The following is an 18,482-nucleotide window of genomic DNA, read 5'->3' on the forward strand; positions in this document are numbered from 1 at the left end:
TTGTTGGCTCCCACATGAACTGCTACCACTGGTTGTACACCCTCCTTTTCCAGAAGTTTATTCAGTCTTTCCATTATATCCCAAACTCTTGCAACCAAGAGGCAATAGATCATACAGGATTCACGATCTTGACTGCAAACTTGTTTCAAATTTTTTTGACACCAAGTCTGTCATGATCCCCTGGATAGTCATGGTGACTGAGCCAACTTCTCTCAAAATCCTCCTCAGTCACTTCTTACCGACACCCTCTGTTCTGATGTGATTACAGTTATCACTTATGTGTCTTGTTCTCATGATAACTGCTGATCTGACATGACAAGGAGACAATTACTGCACATACTGGAATACTTCTGATAGTTTAAGAAGTAATTTATCATCTGAATGCAAGTTCAAGACAGATTGGAGATATTCCTAAATCATTCAAAACATGTTTATCTCATATAACACTGGTTTGAGCTCAACTCTCCCTGAGGTAGAAACATTAACGAATGCTGCCCATTTAGTGTGAAGACACTGCCACTTTGTGAAGCTACTGTGAGGTTTCGAACTGTTAGGGCAAGATTCTAAAACCTTATGGTTGGTGATCCCAGCTGGCCTCTGCTGGTGCTCTGTGGTTATAATGCTGCAGACAAACAATGTTGTGGTAAATCACATAAAACCTAAGCACTGAACGTTACTAAAGTGTCATTCATTCTCCCCTTGTGTTTCAAACAGGCTTTCGATTTCACCAGGAAAAGTTGCTTCAAGAACTGAAGGATTATAAGTTTGTATTCCCACAGCTGGTTTCAGGAAGAGGGAAACGGAGTGTGGCCGTACTGCCTCAGGTAATGTCAGTGAGCCAGATCTCCAGGCTGAATCCTTCAACTCACCCCAACCCAGTGCTGCTGCTGCTGCTCCTGAAGGTGTGATCAGAATCTCAATCATTCATGATATTGTGTCAATAATTGGCCATGACCAGGAGAATAAGGAAAGAGGAGGGTGAGTCAGGGAGATCAAACGTGTGTGCAAGACAGGAGATAGCATTGTTCACAAATCGGCAAGTGAGACACACAAAGTCGGCAGTGGGGGGAGGGGAGCTGCTGTTTCTGATCAGCTGCCCCATGTCTTGGACTTCCTGATGTTAAACAGAGTTCCCCATAGAAAGGGGGTGCCCCAAACAAGGTCACTGTGATTTCCATGCCCCAGTGAATGCCCCAGTCTGGCTGTCCAGCCACTGACACAGCCTAGCAGCAGCAGCAGAAGAATTCTGTCCTTTCCCCTCCCCTTAGTGTCTCATACTAACCCCAGGCAGTTAAAGACCCATGGTAACTACTCCATGACAGTTTACCACTCTACAGGTTAGTGACATGGTGAATGAGAGCAGCTATCAGGAAATTGTTTGTTCCTTCTTCAGCTCAGGGTGAGAGAGAGAGAGATTGAGGTGCTTTTTCCTTTTCATGCTAGATCTTCCTCTAGTTTTTCCAAGTCTATAGTCACCTGCGCAGGATCCAATGCGGTCATTGTTACATTCCTGAGCTGACTTGAGCCCGCAACTTTTGGTCCTGACTAAAGAATCAATCCAAGGACAGTCTCATGGACATCCTGCCTGCATCAAAAACACACATAGACTGTGCCTGCTTGTCTAGCAGTCTCGCCCACTGCCTGAATAAGGCCACATTATGGATACAACTCACATCTGTCCCAGAAACACATTTTTAAAACTGCAGCATTTTCTTCCACAGATTCAAAGATTCAAAGCAGTATCTCTTCCCATTTACCATACACAGTCATAAAACAAATCATCTCTACATTGATATCATGCAGACTAACTAAGACTGGTATCTGAAATGCTGGGGACCACTGGGGGAGGCCAAGATGGATCATCTACTCGGCACGTTGCGAGTGCTTCAGCCTTATCTTTGGCATTGATGTGCTGGGCTCTTCCATCTTTGACGGTGGGGATATTTGTGGAGTGTTCTCCTCCAGCGAGTGGATTAATTGTCTACCACTATTCAGAGCACTAGGATCGGTGCTGAGTCCATTGCTTTTTGTCATTTATTTAAATGATTTGGATGTGAACATGGGAGGTATGGTGAGTAAGTTTGCAGATGACACTAAAATTGGAGGTGTAGTGGTCAGCGAAGAAGGCTGCCTCAGAATGCAGGGGTATCTTAATCAGATGGGCCAGTGGGCTGAGGAGTGGCAGATGGAGTTTAATTTAGATAAACGTGAGGTGCTGCATTTTGGAAAGGCAAATCAGGGCAAGATTTATACACTTAACGGTAAAGTCCTGGGGAGTGTTGCTGAACAAGGAGATCTTGGATTGCAGGTTCATGGTTCTTTGAAAGTGGAGTTGTAGTGAGATAGGATAATGAAGAAGGCATTAGGTATGCTTGCCTTTATTGGTCAGTGCATTGAGTACAGGAGTTCGGAGGTCATGTTGCAGCTATACAGAACATTGGTTTGGCCACTTTTGGAGTATTGCATGCAATTCTGGTCTCCCTGCTACAGGAAGGAAGTTGTGAAACTAGAAAAGGTTCAGAAAATATTTATGAGGATGTTGCCAGGGTTGGAGAGTTTGAGGTGTAGGAAGAGGTCTCACATGCTCGTGAGGGTAAGAACAGGAGGCCATATGCCAGTGAGGGTAAGAACAGGAGGATATGGCAGAAGAATGCGTAGCTAAATGATTGGTGCAGGGGGCAAGGATTCAGATTTCTGGATCATTGGGATCTTTTCTGGGGCAGAGATGACCTGCTCAAGAGGAACGGGTTGCACCTGAACTGGAGGAGGACAAATATCCTGGCGGGCAGATTTGCTAGTGCTACAAGGGAGGGTTTAATCTAGATTGGCAGGGAAGTGGAATCCTCAACAGCAGAAAGGCAAGTGCAAGGCTGGAAGGAGATACAGTAATCAGAAACAGCAAGTTGAAGAGTTGAATAGGACAGGGAGCGAGGAATGCCTGTTGGATTACATTGCATTTATTTCAATGCAAGAGGGCTGACAGGGATGGCCAATGAACTCAGGGCATAGATAGATATGTGGCACTGGGATATTATAGTCATAACAGAAACGTGGCTAAGGGATGGACAGAACTAGCAATTTAATGTGCCAGGGTACAGGTGCTTTAGGTGGGACAGAGGTGGAGGAAGGAGGGGAGTGGGAGTTGCATTTTTGATTAAGGGGAGTATCACAGCAGTAATCAGAGATGAAATAACTGAGGGATCATCCAGTGAGGCTTTGTGTGTGGAGCTAAGAAATAAGAAGGGAATGGTGACGTTATTCAGGGTGTGCTATAGGCCCCCAAATAGTCAACAGGAATTAGAGGAACAAATATGCAGAGAGACTGGGGAGACTTGCAGGACCAATAAGGTTGTCATAGTGGGGGATTTTAATTTTCCTAAGATAGACTGGGACTGCCATAGTGTTAAGGGCTGAGAAGGGGTGGGATTTGTTAAATGTGTTCAGGAAAGTTTCCTTAAGCAGTATATAGAGGGTCTTACTCAGGAAGGGGCAAAACCCAACCGAATCTTGGGAAATAGGGCAGGACAGGTGACTGAGATGACAGTGGGGGTGCAGTTTGGGAACAGTGACCATAATTCTATTAATTTTAAAATATTTATGGAACGGGACAAAACTGGTCCATAGGTTCAAGTTCTAAATTGGGGCAAGGCAAATTTTGATGGAATTAGACAGGAGTTTGCAGGGGTTGATTGGAGTAGTTTGTTTGCAGGCAAAGGGAACTCTGGCAAGTGGGAGGCCTTTAAAAGTGTGACAGCTAGAGTTCAAGATCTTTATGTTCTTGTGAGGGTGAAGGGCAATGTTGGCAGGAATAGGGAACCCTGGATGACAAGAGATATTGAGGTTTTTACCAGAAAAAAGGAGAAGGCATGGCTCAGGTACAGGCAGTTGGGATCAAGGAAATCTCTGGAGATATACAGGAGATACATAAGTTTACTGAAGAAGGAAATCAGGACAATGAAAAGGGGTCACGAGATAGCTTTGGCTGAGAAGATTAGGGTGAATCCAAAGAGATTCTTTAAGTATGTTAAAGGAAAAAGAATAACTAGAGAGATGATAGGACCCCTCAAAGACCAAAGTGGACATGTATATGTGGAACCACAAGAGTTGGGTGAGGTCCTCAATGAATATTTCTCCTCTGTGTGTACTGTGGAGAAAGACATGAAGGCTTGGGAAATTGGGGAAGTTAGTGGTGATATCTTGGGGACAGTCCATATCACAGTAGAGGAGGTGTTGTACATGTTAGAATGTATGAAGTTAGATAAATCTCCTGGTCCTGATCAGATGTATCCAAGAACCCTGCAAGAGGCTAGAGAAGAAATTGTGGGTGCCCTGGCTGATATTTTTGTATCATCATTAACCACAGATAAGGTCCCAAAACACTGGAGGGTAGCGAATATTCTGCCCTTATATAAGAAGGGCTACAAAGAAAAACCTGGGAATTATAGACCAGTAAGCCTAACGTCTATAGTAGGTAACATACTTGAGAAGATTCTGAAGGATAAGATGAGCATACATTTGGAAAGAAAAACAGATGTTGCTGGAAAAGCTCAGCAGGTCTGGGAGCACATGTGAAGAAAAAAAATCAGAATTAACGTTTTGGGTCCGGTGATCCTTTCTCAGAACTCTTTTTTTTCACAGATGTGCAGGACCAGGGAGAGAAGACTAAGTCAGGGTGGGAAGAGATGAGTTCTGTGGGGCACGGGCAGGCTGAGTGAATGGGTCTGCCCGGACAGAGAAATAAAGCTGAGGCCTTTGCTGAGTACAGAATGTTCAGCACCGAAGAGCGGAAGGCTAGGAGGGACGGTGGATACCTGACAGGAGGTGGGGTTGGGAGAGAGGATGGAGTCAGAGGGAAGGGAAGGAGTGGAATGTTCCAGAGGGCTATGGGTATCTTTGAGTTGTTGAATCTTGTGGGCCTTGATGTCTGAAAGGAAAAGAAAAAGTTTCTTATTAGCACAACGAATGAGCCGGAGAACGAAGTGGAACTGCAGAGTGGTACAGCCCAGAGGCAGTGTATTGTGATGCTGTTGGAGGGAAAGGTCGACGGTGTGTCAGTGACACCGCATGGCACTGAGTGTGGATTTCAGGATGCGGTGACAGCAGCTGTCTGTGGAACACTGAACTTCACTCAGATACCTGTGATCCTGGGATTGGAATCCACGTGGGGTGAGACTGAGCCAGAAGCAGCCACTGAGGAATGCGATGTGGCTGTGGAAACAAGTTTTAGCAAATACTTAGTCAAACACCAGGAGTGACAGTGAAATTAATGTCAGTGGACAAGAAGAAGGATTGAAACAGAAATCCTGTCGGAGAGAGGAGCAGAACTTCTTCAAGGTGGGCATGCCTAGAAGAAATGTGGCAGTGAGTTAAATACTGAATGAAAACTGAAAGAACTGCAGATGCTGTAAATCAGGAACAAAAACAGAAGTTGCTAGAAAAGCTCAGCAGGTCTGGCAGAATCTATGAAGGAAAAAACAGAGCTAACGTTTTGCGTCTGCTGGTCCTTCCTCAGAACTCGGATTTGCATTTGGAAAGATAGGGTTTGATTAGGAATAGTCAGCATGGCTTTGAGCGTGGGAAATCAGGCCTCACAAATTTGTTAGCGTTCTTTGATGAAGTGACCAGGAAGGTTGATTAGGGCAGGGCAGTGGATGTAGTCTATATGGATTTCAGTAAGGCCTTTGATAAGTTCGACATGGTCGGGTTAGATTAGATCGCATGGAATTCAGTGAGAGCTGACAACTTGGAATCACAACTGGCTTGATGGTAGGAAGCAGAGAGTAATAATGGATGAGACAACAAGGGGTAGAGATGGATGAACACAGCAGGCCAAGCAGCATCATAGGAGCAAGAAGGCTGACGTTTCGGGCCTAAACCCTTCATCAGAAATGGGGGAGGGGAAGGGGGTTCTGAAATAAATAGGGAGAGAGGGGGAGGCAGATAGAAGATGGATAGAGGAGGAGATAGGTGGAGAATAATAATGGATGGATGCTTGTTGGACTGGAGGCCTGTGACTAGAGGTGTGCCTCAGGGGTCAGTGCTCAGCCAGTTGCTGTTTGTTATCTATATCAATGATTTGGATAAGAATGTACAAGGCATAACTAGTGAATTTGCGGATGACACTAAAATAGGCAGTATTGTGGACAGCGAAAAAGGGTTTCAGAAATTACAGCAGCATTTTGATCAGCTGGGAAAGTGGGCTGAGAAATGGCAAATGGCGTTTAACATAGGTAAGTGTGAGGTGTTGCATTTTAGAAAGTCAAATCAAGGTAGGAGTTTCATGGTGAATGATAGGGCCTTAAGGAGTGTAGTGGAACACTAGGACCTTGGAGTTCAGATGCATGGTTCTCTGAAAGTGGAGTCATGGGTAGACAGGGCAGTGCAGAAGGCTTTTGGCACACTGGCCTTCATCAGTCAGGGCACTGAGTACAGCAGTTGGGAAGTCATGTTGCAGTTGTACAGGATATTGGTGAGGCCGGACTTGGAGTATTGTGTTCTGTTTTGGTCACCTGACTATAGGAAGGATGTTATTAAACTGGAAAGAGTGCAGAAGAAATTTTCAAGGATGTTGCCAGGACTCAAGGGACTGAGTTATAGAGAGAGGTTGGACAAACTAGGACATTTTTCTTTCGAGAGTAGGAGACTGAGTTGGGATCTAATAGAGATAACAAGGTGTAGAGCTGGATGAACACAGCAGGCCAGGCAGCATCAGAGGAGCAGGAAAGTTTACGTTTTGTGTCTGGACCCTTCTTCAGAAATAGGGGAGGGGAAGGGGACTCTGAAATAAATAGGGAGAGGGGGAGGCAATGATGAAAGGTGGATAAAGGAGCTGATAGGTGGAAAGAAGATGGACAGGTCAAGGAGGCGGGGATGAGGCTAGTTGGTAGGAAGTGGGGTTGGGGGTTGGTCAGTGAGGTGGGAGGAGTGGATAGTGGGAGAAAAGATGGACAGGGCAAGGAGGTGGGGATGAGCTGGGCTGGTCTTGGGATGAGGTCGGGAGTGGGAGATTTTGAAGCTTGTGAAGTCCATATTGAGACCATTGGGCTGCAGGGTTCCCAAGCAAAATATGAGGTGCTGTTCCTGCAGCCTTTGGGTGGCATCGTTTGGCACTGGAGGAGGCCCAGGATGGACATGTCACCCAAGGAGTGGGAGGGGGAGTTGAAGTGGTTTATGACTGGGAGGTGCAGTCGTTTGTCACGAACCGAGCATAGGTGTTCCACAAAGTGGTCTCCGAGCCTCCGCTTGGTTTCCCCGATGTCGAGGAGGCCACATCGGGAACAGCAGATACAGTAGACCACATTAGCAGATGTGCAGGTGAGCATCTGTTTAATGTGAAAGGTTTTCTTGGGGCCTGGGATGGGGCTGAGGGGGGAGGTGTAGGAGCAGGTGTAGCAGTCCCAGTCGCGAACCACTTCAACTCCCCCTCCCACTCCTTGGACAACATGTCCATCCTAGGCCCTCCCAGTTGAAGTGGTTCGCCTTTGTGGGGATTTTAAACAAATGGTGAACCACTTTTTGCAGCTGGATAAATACCCAATCCCTTGGGTAGAGGACTTATACGCAAAGCTGGCAGGGGGCTGTCCTTCATGGAGCTGGACATGAGCCATGCGTATTTGCAGTTGCATTGAGACAAAGATTCCCTGAAGTAAGCAACAATTAATATCCCTCAGGGTTTGTACCAGTATACGAGACTGCCATCTGGGGCTTCATCAACTTTTTGGCAGATGATGGAGAACATTTTGCAAGGTCTACGCCAGGTCGCCATTTATCTATATGATGTTATAGTAAAAGGGAAAACAAATAAAGAGCACTTAGGGAACTTGGACATAGTCCTAAGACAATTTTTCCAGGGTGGGCGTATGCCTATGAGGGGGAAAATGTGTGTCCAGGGCCCCCACATGAACTACTTGGGCTACAGAGTTGACAACACCAGGTTATACCCACTGGAAGATAAAGTGAGAGCGATCAAAGGTGCCCTGGCCCATGTCTGTCCAGGAGCTTAGATCATTTCTGGGTCTGGTAAATTATTAAAAGGTTCATTCATAACTTTTGCATCAACTCCTAAAAAATGGTCAGCCTTAGAAATGATCGCATAGAGAAGCCGTAGCTTTCAGTGAAGTAAAGAAACAGCTATCATCCTCAAAGGTATTGGAAAACTATGATCCCAAGAAAGATCTGGTATTGACATGCAATGCCTCCCCATACAGCATTATGGTGGTATTAGCTCATAGGTGGCCTACTGAACAAGAATGCCCAATAACGTATGCATCCACGACTTTGGCTTATGCAGAGCGTACATATGCCTGGATAGACAAGGAACGTTCGACAATCGTAATTGGAGTCAGAGTGTTCCACTAATATATTTTTTGATGAAAATTTGTGATAGTGATGGACCTCACTACTTGGTCTGCTTAAAGAGGACAAGACAGTGCCACCTATTACTTTGAGCCTCATTCAATAGTGGGCTATAATACTAAGTGCTTATAATTACAAGTCAGATTACTATCTGGGAGACCGAGAAGTGAACTCCCAGTGGAAGAGTCTGTAATGATATTAAATATTCTGTATACACTCCCAGGTACAGCTGACAATATCAGACTTTGAACATGGAAACGTTCAATCCTGTCAAAACTGAAACAACTGATGGCAATGGGGAAATCAAATGGCTGTCACAACTAGAACTGAAACCTTTTTGGGCAGGAGAGACCAGCTCATGGTAGAGGACGGCATATTGTTATGGAGAGCGAGAGTGATTGTCCTGAGTATAGATCACTGCCTGATAATGGCTAAACTTTACCAGGGTTATCCAGGGGTCTCCAAAATGAAGATGTTGGTGAGAAGTTATGTTGAGTGGCCAGGCCTGGATGCAGACATAGCTGCATTGCTGGGGCAGTGCCTAGAATGCCAACAAGGGCAAATATTACCACCAGCAGCTCCTCCACATCTGTGGAAATGGCCGGGTAAACCTTGGACTCAGTTATATGTCGACTATGCAGTTCCTTTCATGGGCCCAACGTTCTTCATCATTCTAGATGCCTGCTCAAAGTAGTTGACCATGCATAGAGTTAATTCGTCAAACATGGGGATGACAAGAAAACCTATAAGCATCTTTTGCAACACATGGACTCCCGGAGGTGTTGGTCCGAGACAGGGTCTTCATTTGCCAGTAGAGGAGGCAATGGCCTCGTGGTATTATTGCTGGATGTTAATCCAGAAACCCAGATAATGCCCTGGGGACCTGGGTTCAAATCCTGGCATGGCAGATGGTAGAATTTGAATTCAATAATTATCTGGAATTAAGAGTCGAATGATGACCATGAATCCATTGCCAATTATTGGAAAAATCCATCTGGCCTACATTTGACTCCAGAACCATAGCAATTAGGGATGGGCAATAAATGCTGGCCTAGCCAACAATGCCCTCATCCTGTGAATGAATTTTTAAAAATGAATATTTCCGACAGTCGAATGTGATTTGACATAAAAGGACAGTCCATACTATCCATCGTCCAATGATCTGGCAGAAAGAGCAGTCCAAACTTTGGAGGCAGGTTTAAAGAAACAGCCTACAGCTTCACTCAATACTAAACTGTCCCAGTTTCTATTTGAAGATAGGACCAGCTCTCATTCAACAACAGGGCATAGCTCCAGCAGAGTTGCTAATGTGGAGAAGACTAATGTGCACCAGATTAAGTCTGACCTTCTCAGACAGGGTGGGAGGGTGAAACAGCATCAGGAACGCCAAGGCCGGAAACAAGACGCTGCCAAGTGAGAGAGACAGTTTGATTCAGGGGACAAAGTTTGGTGTAGGAACTACTAAAATGGCCCCGCAAGTAATAGGTTTGGTTGACATGAGGTCAACTCCAGTGACATATAAATTTTGGGTAGGAGCAACGGTCCTGAACAAGCATGTGCACCATATGAAAGCTGTGAATTCGCAAACAGAGTGGGAACAGTCAATAAAGTTGCCGGAACCCATGGGTTCACCCTCTCCATCAAGAGTTGATGACCCCTGTAAATCAGAGATGAAAATGGTGGATGTAGCCATCTCGGTGCCTCTGCTGTTGGAAGCAGAGAGTGAAATTCTACCGGGATGCTCCCTGGTGCAAGAGGCAGCTCCCATGCATTACACACTGCTGTTTTGGATGCCGAGTTGGAGAAACCTGACCCGAGGCTAAAACATCCCAGGAGGTTCTCCAAGAAAAAGGATCGTCCTTTGTCCTTGGACTCAGAAAAGGATGAATGTAGTGATTGTAATAAGGTCAACCAGGTGGACCAAACAGAATATGAATTCTCTGAATGGGGCTGCTAACCTGGTCCAATCAGGGAGCCCTGGCTAACAGAAAAAACAGGAGGCAGTACGAGAGTCAAGGGCTGTAAATGTGTAAATAAAGAGTGACGTGGTGACGGGGTGCTGTCCTCTGTGAAGTTATTTTATAAACAATGGTCAGATTCTCTGCTGTTCCTGTCTCTTAGCAACCTGTAATACCCTTCCCAGTCTGGTCATTTATACATTTTCAAAGATGATAAACTGCTTTGCATTTCCTCTCTCACCATGTTTAACCCACCCACTCCTCTTTAACAGGCATGTGGGAGTGTATTAGAGTCCCTCACCATCCTTCTGCAAAGCGGTCCCCGAGCCTCCGCTTGGTTTCCCCGATTTAGAGGAAGCCACACCGGGTACAGCGGATGCAGTATACCACATTGGCAGATGTGCAGGTGAACATCTGCTTGATGTGGAAAGTCTTCTTGGGGCCTGGGATGGGGGTGAGGGAGGAGGTGTAGGGGCAGGTGTAGCACTTTCTGCGGTTGCAGGCAAAAGTGCTGGGTGTGGTGGGGCTGGAGGGGAGTGTGGAGCGGACAAGGGAGTCACGGAGAGAGTGGTCCCTCCGGAAAGCAGATAAGGGTGGGGATGGAAAGATGTCTTTGGTGGTGGGGTCGGATTGCAGATGGCAGAAGTGTCGGAGGATGATGCGTTGGATCCAGAGGTTGGTGGGGTGGTACATGAGGATGAGGGGGATTCTTTTTTGGTTCTTATTGCGGGGACAGGGTGTGAGGGATGAGTTGCGGGAAATGCGGGAGACACGGTTGAGGGCATTCTCGACCACTGAGGGGGGAAGTTGCAGTCCTTGAAAAACGAGGACAACTGAGATGTACGGGAGTGGAATGCCTCATCCTGGGAGCAGATGCGGCGGAGGCGAAGGAATTGGCAACAGGGGATGGCATTTTTGCAGGAAGGTGGGTGGGAGGAGGAGTATTCTAGGTAGCCGTGGGAGTCAGAGGGCTTGAAATGGATATCGGTTTCTAGGTGGTTGGCCAAGATGGAGACAGAGAGGTCCAGGAAGGAGCGAGAGGTATTAGAGATGGTCCAGGTGAACTTAAGGTTGGGGCAGAAGGTGTTGGTGAAGTGGATGAACTGTTCGAGCTCCTCGTGGGAGTACAAGGCGGCGCCGATACAGTCATCAATGTAACGGAGGAAGAGGTAGGGTTTAGGGTCGGTGTAGGTACGGAAGAGGGATTGTTCCACGTAACCTACAAAGAGGCAGGCGTAGCTTGGGCCCATGCACGTACCCATGGCCATCCCCTTTGTCAGTAGGAAGTGGGAGGAATTGAAAGAGAAGTTGTTGAGGGTGAGGACGAGTTCGGCTAAGCGGATGAGGGTATCAGTGGAGGGGAACTGGTCGGGCCTGCGGGACAGCAAGAAGTGGAGGGCATTTAGGCCATCTGTCTGGGGAATGCAGGTGTATAGGGACTGGACCCCTCTCACCCACTCCAACCTCTCCCCCGCAGAACGTGCAGCCCTCCGCTCCAATCCGAACCTCACCATAAAACCTGCGGACAAGGAGGGTGCAGTTGTAGTATGTCGCACTGACCTCTACATCACCGAGGCCAGACGCCAACTCTCCGACACCTCCTCCTACCGCCCCCTTGATCATGACCCCACCCCCGAGCACCAAACCATCATCTCCCAAACCATCCACAACCTCATCACCTCAGGTGACCTCCCACCCACTGCCTCCAACCTCATCGTTCCCTAACCTCGCACTGCCCACTTCTATCTCCTTCCCAAAATCCACAAACCTGAATGCTCTGGTCGACCCATTGTCTCTGCCTACTCCTGCCCCACTGAACTTATCTCCAACTATCTGGACTCCATTTCTCCCCCTTGGTCCAGGAACTCCCTACCTGTGTCCGTGACACCACCCATGCCGTCCACCTCCTCCAGAACTTCCAATTCCCTGGTCCCCAACACCTCATCTTTACCATGGACGTCCAGTCCCTATACACCTGCATTTCCCATACAGATGGCCGAAAGGCCCTCCGCTTCTTCCTGTCCCGCAGGCCCGACCAGTCCCCCTCCACTGACACCCTCATCCGCTTAGCCGAACTCGTCCTCACCCTCAACAACTTCTCTTTCAATTCCTCCCACTTCCTACAGACAAAGGGGGTGGCCATGGGTACCCGCATGGGCCCAAGCTACGCCTGCCTCTTTGTCGGTTATGTGGAACAATCCCTCTTCCGTACCTACACTGGCCCTAAACCCCACCTCTTCCTCCGTTACATTGATGACTGTATTGGCGCCGCCTTGTGCTCCCACGAGGAGCTCGAACAGTTCATCCACTTCACCAACACCTTCCACCCCAACCTTAAGTTCACCTGGACCATCTCTAATACCTCTCCTTCCTGGACCTCTCTGTCTCCATCTCGGCCAACCACCTAGAAACCAATAACCTGTTCTTCCTCCCACCTAAAGCCGCACCCCCATCTCCTACCTACTAACCTCATCCCGCCCCCTTGACCTGTCCGCCCTCCCTGGACTGACCTATCCCCTCCCTAACTCCCCACCCACACTCACCTTTACTGGCTCCATCCTTGCCTCTTCGACCTGTCTGTTTCCTCTCCACCTATCTTCTCCTCTATCCATCTTCTTTCCGCCTCCCCCTCTCTCCCTATTTATTTCAGAACCCCCTTCCCCTCCCCCATTTCTGATGAAGGGTCTAGGCCCGAAATGTCAGCCTTTCTGCTCCTATGATGCTGCTTGTTCATCCAGCTCTGCACCTTGTTGTCTGGGTTGGTAGGTTTGCTGTTGATGGAGTTGTGGATAGTGTGGAGGGCTGTTGTAGGTTGCAATGGGACATTGACAAGATGCAGAGCTGGGCAAAGAAGTGGCAGATGAAATTCAATCTGGAAAAGTGTGAAGTGATTCATTTTGGAAGGTTGAATTTGAATGCAGAATACAGGGATAATGGCAGGATTTATGACAGTGTAGAGGAACAGAGGGATCCTGGGGTCCACGTCCATAGATCCCTCAAAGTTGCCACCCAAGTTGATAGAGTTGTAAAGAATGCGTATGGTGTGTTGGCTTTCATTGGCAGGGGTATTGAGTTTAAGAGCTGTGAGGTTATGCTGCAGCTCTATAAAACCCTGGTTAGACCACACTTGGAGTATTGCGTTCAGTTCTGGGCGCCTCATTATAGGAAGGATGTGGAAGCTTTCGAGAGGGTGCAGAGGAGATTTACCAGGATGCTGCCTGGACTGGAGGGCAGGTCTTATGAGGAAGGTCTGATGGAGCTCGGGCTTTTTTCATTGGAGTGAAGAAGGATGAGAGGTGACTTGATAGAGGTGTACAAGATGATGAGAGGCATAGATAAAGTGGATAGCCAGAGAGATTTTCCCAGGGCAGAAATGACTATCATGAGGGGTCATAATTTTAAGGTGATTGGAGAAAGGTATAGGGGAGATGTTCGAGTTAGGTTCTTTACACAGAGAGTGATGGGTGTGTGGAATGCACTGCCAATGGTAGTTGTGGACTCAGGGACATTTAAGCGACTCTTGGATAGGCACATGTATGATCGTAAAATGAAGGCTATTGCAGGTTAATTTGATCTTAGAGTAGAATAATAGGTTGGCACAACATCGTGGGATGAACCTCCTGTACTGTGCTGTACTGTTCTCTGTTGTATTTGTACTGATTGAGAGGAGAATGCTGATTGGTTAACAAGTGCAATCTGATTGGAAAATGAACTCTGAACTGTCAATCGGCAACTCTCAGTCAAAATTTTTCAAGCTGCATAAAGGTTATGAAAATAGAGGTTAATGGTCAAACAGGTAGAATCAAATTCAGTCCTAACCTTTGATTAAGCTATGATGACAAACTGACTGTACAGTTAGAGAATGGTACTGCACAGAATGCCATAATGGGGTCTTTAGATTAGTGCCAGCTGGTGCTGAAAACATTTGGATTACTGCTGCTGCTCATGACATTGTCATCCTGTCTGGTCTGCATATGACTCACTCTGTGAATAGGACTGAATGCCCCTGCAATGGCCATTCTGAGCCCATTACCAGGAGGACACCACCTTGTCAGGGGGAAATTAGGGATGGGAAATCAGTGGTACTTTCAGCTGTGGCAGCCACATAAGATAGAGGAAGAAAATCAATTTACTTCCCACAGTTGCTCAATTTTCAAATGTTTTTTCAACTCCTCAACAGTCTTTGTGTAAATTACTAAAGAGCATTTAGGAAAGAAGGGAGAAAGGTATTCATTTACCGTTTAAAGGAATTACACTCCTGTAAGTAACACGGCAGGTTCAGTAAGTAAATCAGTTTCAATAATAATCCATTCATTGTGTCCTGTGCAGAGGAACTATTCAAATAAGCTCAGCATCTCGGTGGAGCTGGAGGGAAAGAACTGCACGTTGGATCTCCGTAGCAATACGTAAGTTACATTATTAACAAAGCTGTCCCACCAATCCACTGTGTCTGTGTTACGTTCACACAGCTTGTCACGTGTACCAAAATACAGAGAAAAGCTTTGTTTACGAGCGGTACAGGCAGATGTCAGCAAGCAAAAGAATGTGTAGGTCAAAAAAACTTCAAGGCATACAGGTTACATTGCAGGTTACATTATTTGAGGCTTGAGTCCATTCAACAGTCAGATAACGGCCAAAAGGAGCTGTTCCTGAATCTGCTTGTGTGTGTGTTCAGGATTCTGTATCTTCTGCCTGATGGAAGACATTGTAGGAGATCAGTACCAGGGTGCGATCGGTCTTTGATGATATTGGCCACCTTTCCACAGCAGCGAGCCGTGTAAATAGAGCCATGGATGGAAGGTTGCCTTCCGTGATGGTCTGGGCTGTGCACACCACCTTCTGTAGTTTCTTACAGTTCTGGGCAGAGCAGTTGCCATACCAGACCATTATGCCACAGGACAGTATACTTTCAATGGTATATCTGTAGAAGTTGGTGAGGAATCTTATGGACATGTCAAATTTCCTCAGCCGCCTGAGGAAGAAGAGGCATTGTTGTGTCTTCTTGACTGTCACAGTTTGGGAAGTCCAGGACAGTTTGTCAGTTATTGTCACTCCAAGGAACTTGATGCTCTCCACCCTCTCAACCTCAGTTCCATTGATGTTGATGGGGGCATATTCTCCTCCATTCTTTCTGAAGTTGATGATCAGGCCTTTAGTTTTGCTGACGTTGAGAGACAGATTGCAGCATGTTACCAAGCCCTCAATCTCGCTTCTGTTTTTTGATTTGTCATTGTTGGATATGCATTCCACTACGGTGGTGTTGGCAGTGAACTTGTAGATGGCATTCATTCGGAATTTGGCAACACATTCGTAAGGGTACAGGGAGAACAGTAGGGGCTGAGGACACACACTTGGGAAGCTCCAGTGTTGTGTGTTATTGTGGGGGAGGACAGTTACCTATCCTCACTGATTGAGGTCTGTGGGTCAGGAAGCTGAGCATCCAGTTGCAGAGGGTGGAGCTGAGACCAAGGTCACGCAGTTTTGAGATCAGTCTGGAGGAGATAATGGTGTTGAAGGCGGAGCTGTATTCAGGGAGCAGGAGTCTTGATGTAGGTGTCTTTGCTGTCCAGATGTTCCCAGGATGAGGGCAGGTCTGGGGAAATGGCATCCTCTGGATCTGTTAAGTCAGTAGACAAACTGTAGGGGATTGAGGCAGATTGGGAGACTCGAGTTGATGTGGGCCATGACCAGCCTCTTGAAGCACTTCATAATTATTTAAGTCAGTGCTATTGGGCGGTAGTCATTAAGGCACATTGCATGTGCTTTCTTAAGTGCGGGGATGACGGTGGTCTTCTTGAAGCTCGTAGGGACTTCAGTTTGTAGGAGGGAAAAGTTGAAGATGTCAGTGAATACTTCTGCCAGCTGGTCCGCACAGGATCTGAGTACTCAGCCGGGAATACCGTCCGGGCCCGTCGCTTTCCTTGGGTTGACCGCTAGGAAGATGGATCTGACTTCTGAAGCGTTGACAAAGGGAACAGGCGTGGCCGGGGCTGGCGGGGCAGGCACTGAGCATAGAAAGCATTGAGTGTGTCAGGGAGGGATGTGTCATTGTCCGCCATTTTACACTGTTTCATTTTGTATCCCGTATTGACGTTTAGGCCTTGCTGTTGTGTCTGTGTTACACTAACACAGTTCTATCACCAATCCACTGTATCAGTGTTGCATTAATACAGCTCTATCCACCAATCCACTGTGTCTGTATTACATAATTAAAACAGCTCTGTTGTTGGGAAGAGATGTCAAAGAGCATCACCGAGTTCTGTGTTCAGAAGTACAGTCGATCTTAATTTGAGCTCTTTACCACATGTGCAGGAGAAGCCAGAGACCACTACAAATCTGACCTGTTCGTGGGGCCCAGTCTCCTTCTTAATATTCATCTCAGATCAGAAGAGAAATCAATGATGCTCTGACTTCCCCAGTGTGATACAGCATTTTTATACATTTCACTTTACAATAATTACATGCAACATTGTCATTGTTCCTTCCCACTTCATCTATAATCTGAAAGTGGAGTGACAGGTAGACAGGGCAGTGAAGAAGGCTTTTGATACACTGGCCTTCATCAGTGAGGGCACTGAGTATGGAACTTGGGAAGTTTTGTTGCAGTTTTACATGATATTCGTGAGGCCGCACTTGGAGCATTATTTCAGTTCTGGTCACCTCGCTATAGGAAGGGTATTATTAAACTGGAAAGAGTGCAGAAGAAATTTACAAGGATGTTGCCAGGATTGAAGGGACTGAGTTATAGGGAGTAAAATTGAATCAGAAATAGCAGGAACTGCAGATGCTGGAGAATCCAAGACAACAAGGTGTAGAGCTGGATGAACACAGCAGGCCAAGCAGCATCATAGGAGCAGAGAGGTTGACGTTTCGGGCCAAGACCCTTCATCAGAAAAGGGGGAGGGGAAGGGGGTTCTGAAATAAATAGGGAGAGAGTGGGAGGCGGATAGAAGATGGATAGAGGAGAAGATAGGTGGAGAGGAAACAGACAGGTCGAAGAGGCGGGGATGGAGCTAGTAAAGGTGAGTGTGGGTGGGGAGTTAGGAAGGGGATAGGTCAGTCCAGGGAGGACGGACAGGTCAAGGGGGCGGGATGAGGTTGGTCGGTAGGAGATGAGGGTGGGGCTTGAGGTGGGAGGAGGGGATAGGTGGGAGGAAGAACAGGTTAGGGAGGCAGGGACGAGTTGGACTGGTTTTGGGATGCGGTAGGGGGAGGGGAGATTTTGAAGCTTGTGAAATCCACATTGATACCATTGGGCTGCAGTGTTCCCAAGCGGAATATGAGTTGCTGTTCCTGCAAGGGTGGCATCGTTGTGGCACTGCAGGAGGCCCAGGATGGACATGTCGTCTGTGGAATGGGAGGGGGAGTTGAAATGGTTCGCGACTGGGAGGTGCAGTTGTTTATTGCGAACCGAGCGTAGGTGTTCTGCAAAGCGGTCCCCGAGCCTCCGCTTGGTTTCCCCGATGTAGAGGAAGCCACACCGGGTACAGCAGATGCAGTATACCACATTGGCAGATGTGCAGGTGAACATCTGCTTGATGTGGAAAGTCTTCTTGGGGCCTGGGATGGGGGTGAGGGAGGAGGTATGGGGGCAGGTGTAGCACTTCCTGCGGTTGCAGGGAAAAGTGCCGGGTGTGGTGGCGCTGGAGGGGAGTGTGGAGCAGACAAGGGAGTCACGGAGAGAGTGGTCCGTCCGGAAAGCAGATAAGGTTGGGGAGGGAAAGATGTCTTTGGTGGTGGGGTCAGATTGCAGATAGCGGAAGTGTCGGAGGATGATGCGTTGGATCCGGAGGTTGGTGGGGTGGTACGTGAGGACGAGGGGGATTCTTTTTTGGTTCTTATTGCGTGGACGGGGTGTGAGGGATGGTTGCGGGAGATGTGTGAGACACGGTTGAGGGCGTTATTGACCACTGAGGGGGGGAAGTTGCAGTCCTTGAAAAACGAGGACATCTGAGATGTACGGGATTGGAATGCCTCATCCTGGGAGCAGATGCGGCGGAGGCGAAGGAATTGGGAATAGGGGATGGCATTTTTGCAGGAAGGTGAGTGGGAGGAGGAGTATTCTAGGTAGCTGTGGGAGTCGGTGGGCTTGAAATAAATATTGGTTTCTAGGTGGTTGGCCGAGATGGAGACAGAGAGGTCCAGGAAGGAGCGAGAGGTCTTCGAGAT

General features: G+C 47.5%; 1 protein-coding gene across 1 annotated transcript in view; it reads left to right on the top strand.

Annotated features, from left to right (window-relative positions):
* The window catches only part of LOC125483690 (disintegrin and metalloproteinase domain-containing protein 12-like), a 191,229-nt gene that overhangs the window by 1,050 nt on the left and 171,697 nt on the right, over nucleotides 1–18,482 (top strand). Inside the window, exons 2-3 of the mRNA XM_048599959.1 lie at nucleotides 715–824; nucleotides 14,643–14,719. Of these exons, the coding sequence (XP_048455916.1) occupies nucleotides 715–824; nucleotides 14,643–14,719 (187 nt within the window). The remainder of the gene's footprint in view (nucleotides 1–714; nucleotides 825–14,642; nucleotides 14,720–18,482) is intronic.

The sequence above is a fragment of the Rhincodon typus genome, chromosome 1, assembly GCF_021869965.1.
Source record: "Rhincodon typus isolate 14 chromosome 1, sRhiTyp1.1, whole genome shotgun sequence".
In the NCBI taxonomy this organism is placed as follows: domain Eukaryota; kingdom Metazoa; phylum Chordata; class Chondrichthyes; order Orectolobiformes; family Rhincodontidae; genus Rhincodon; species Rhincodon typus.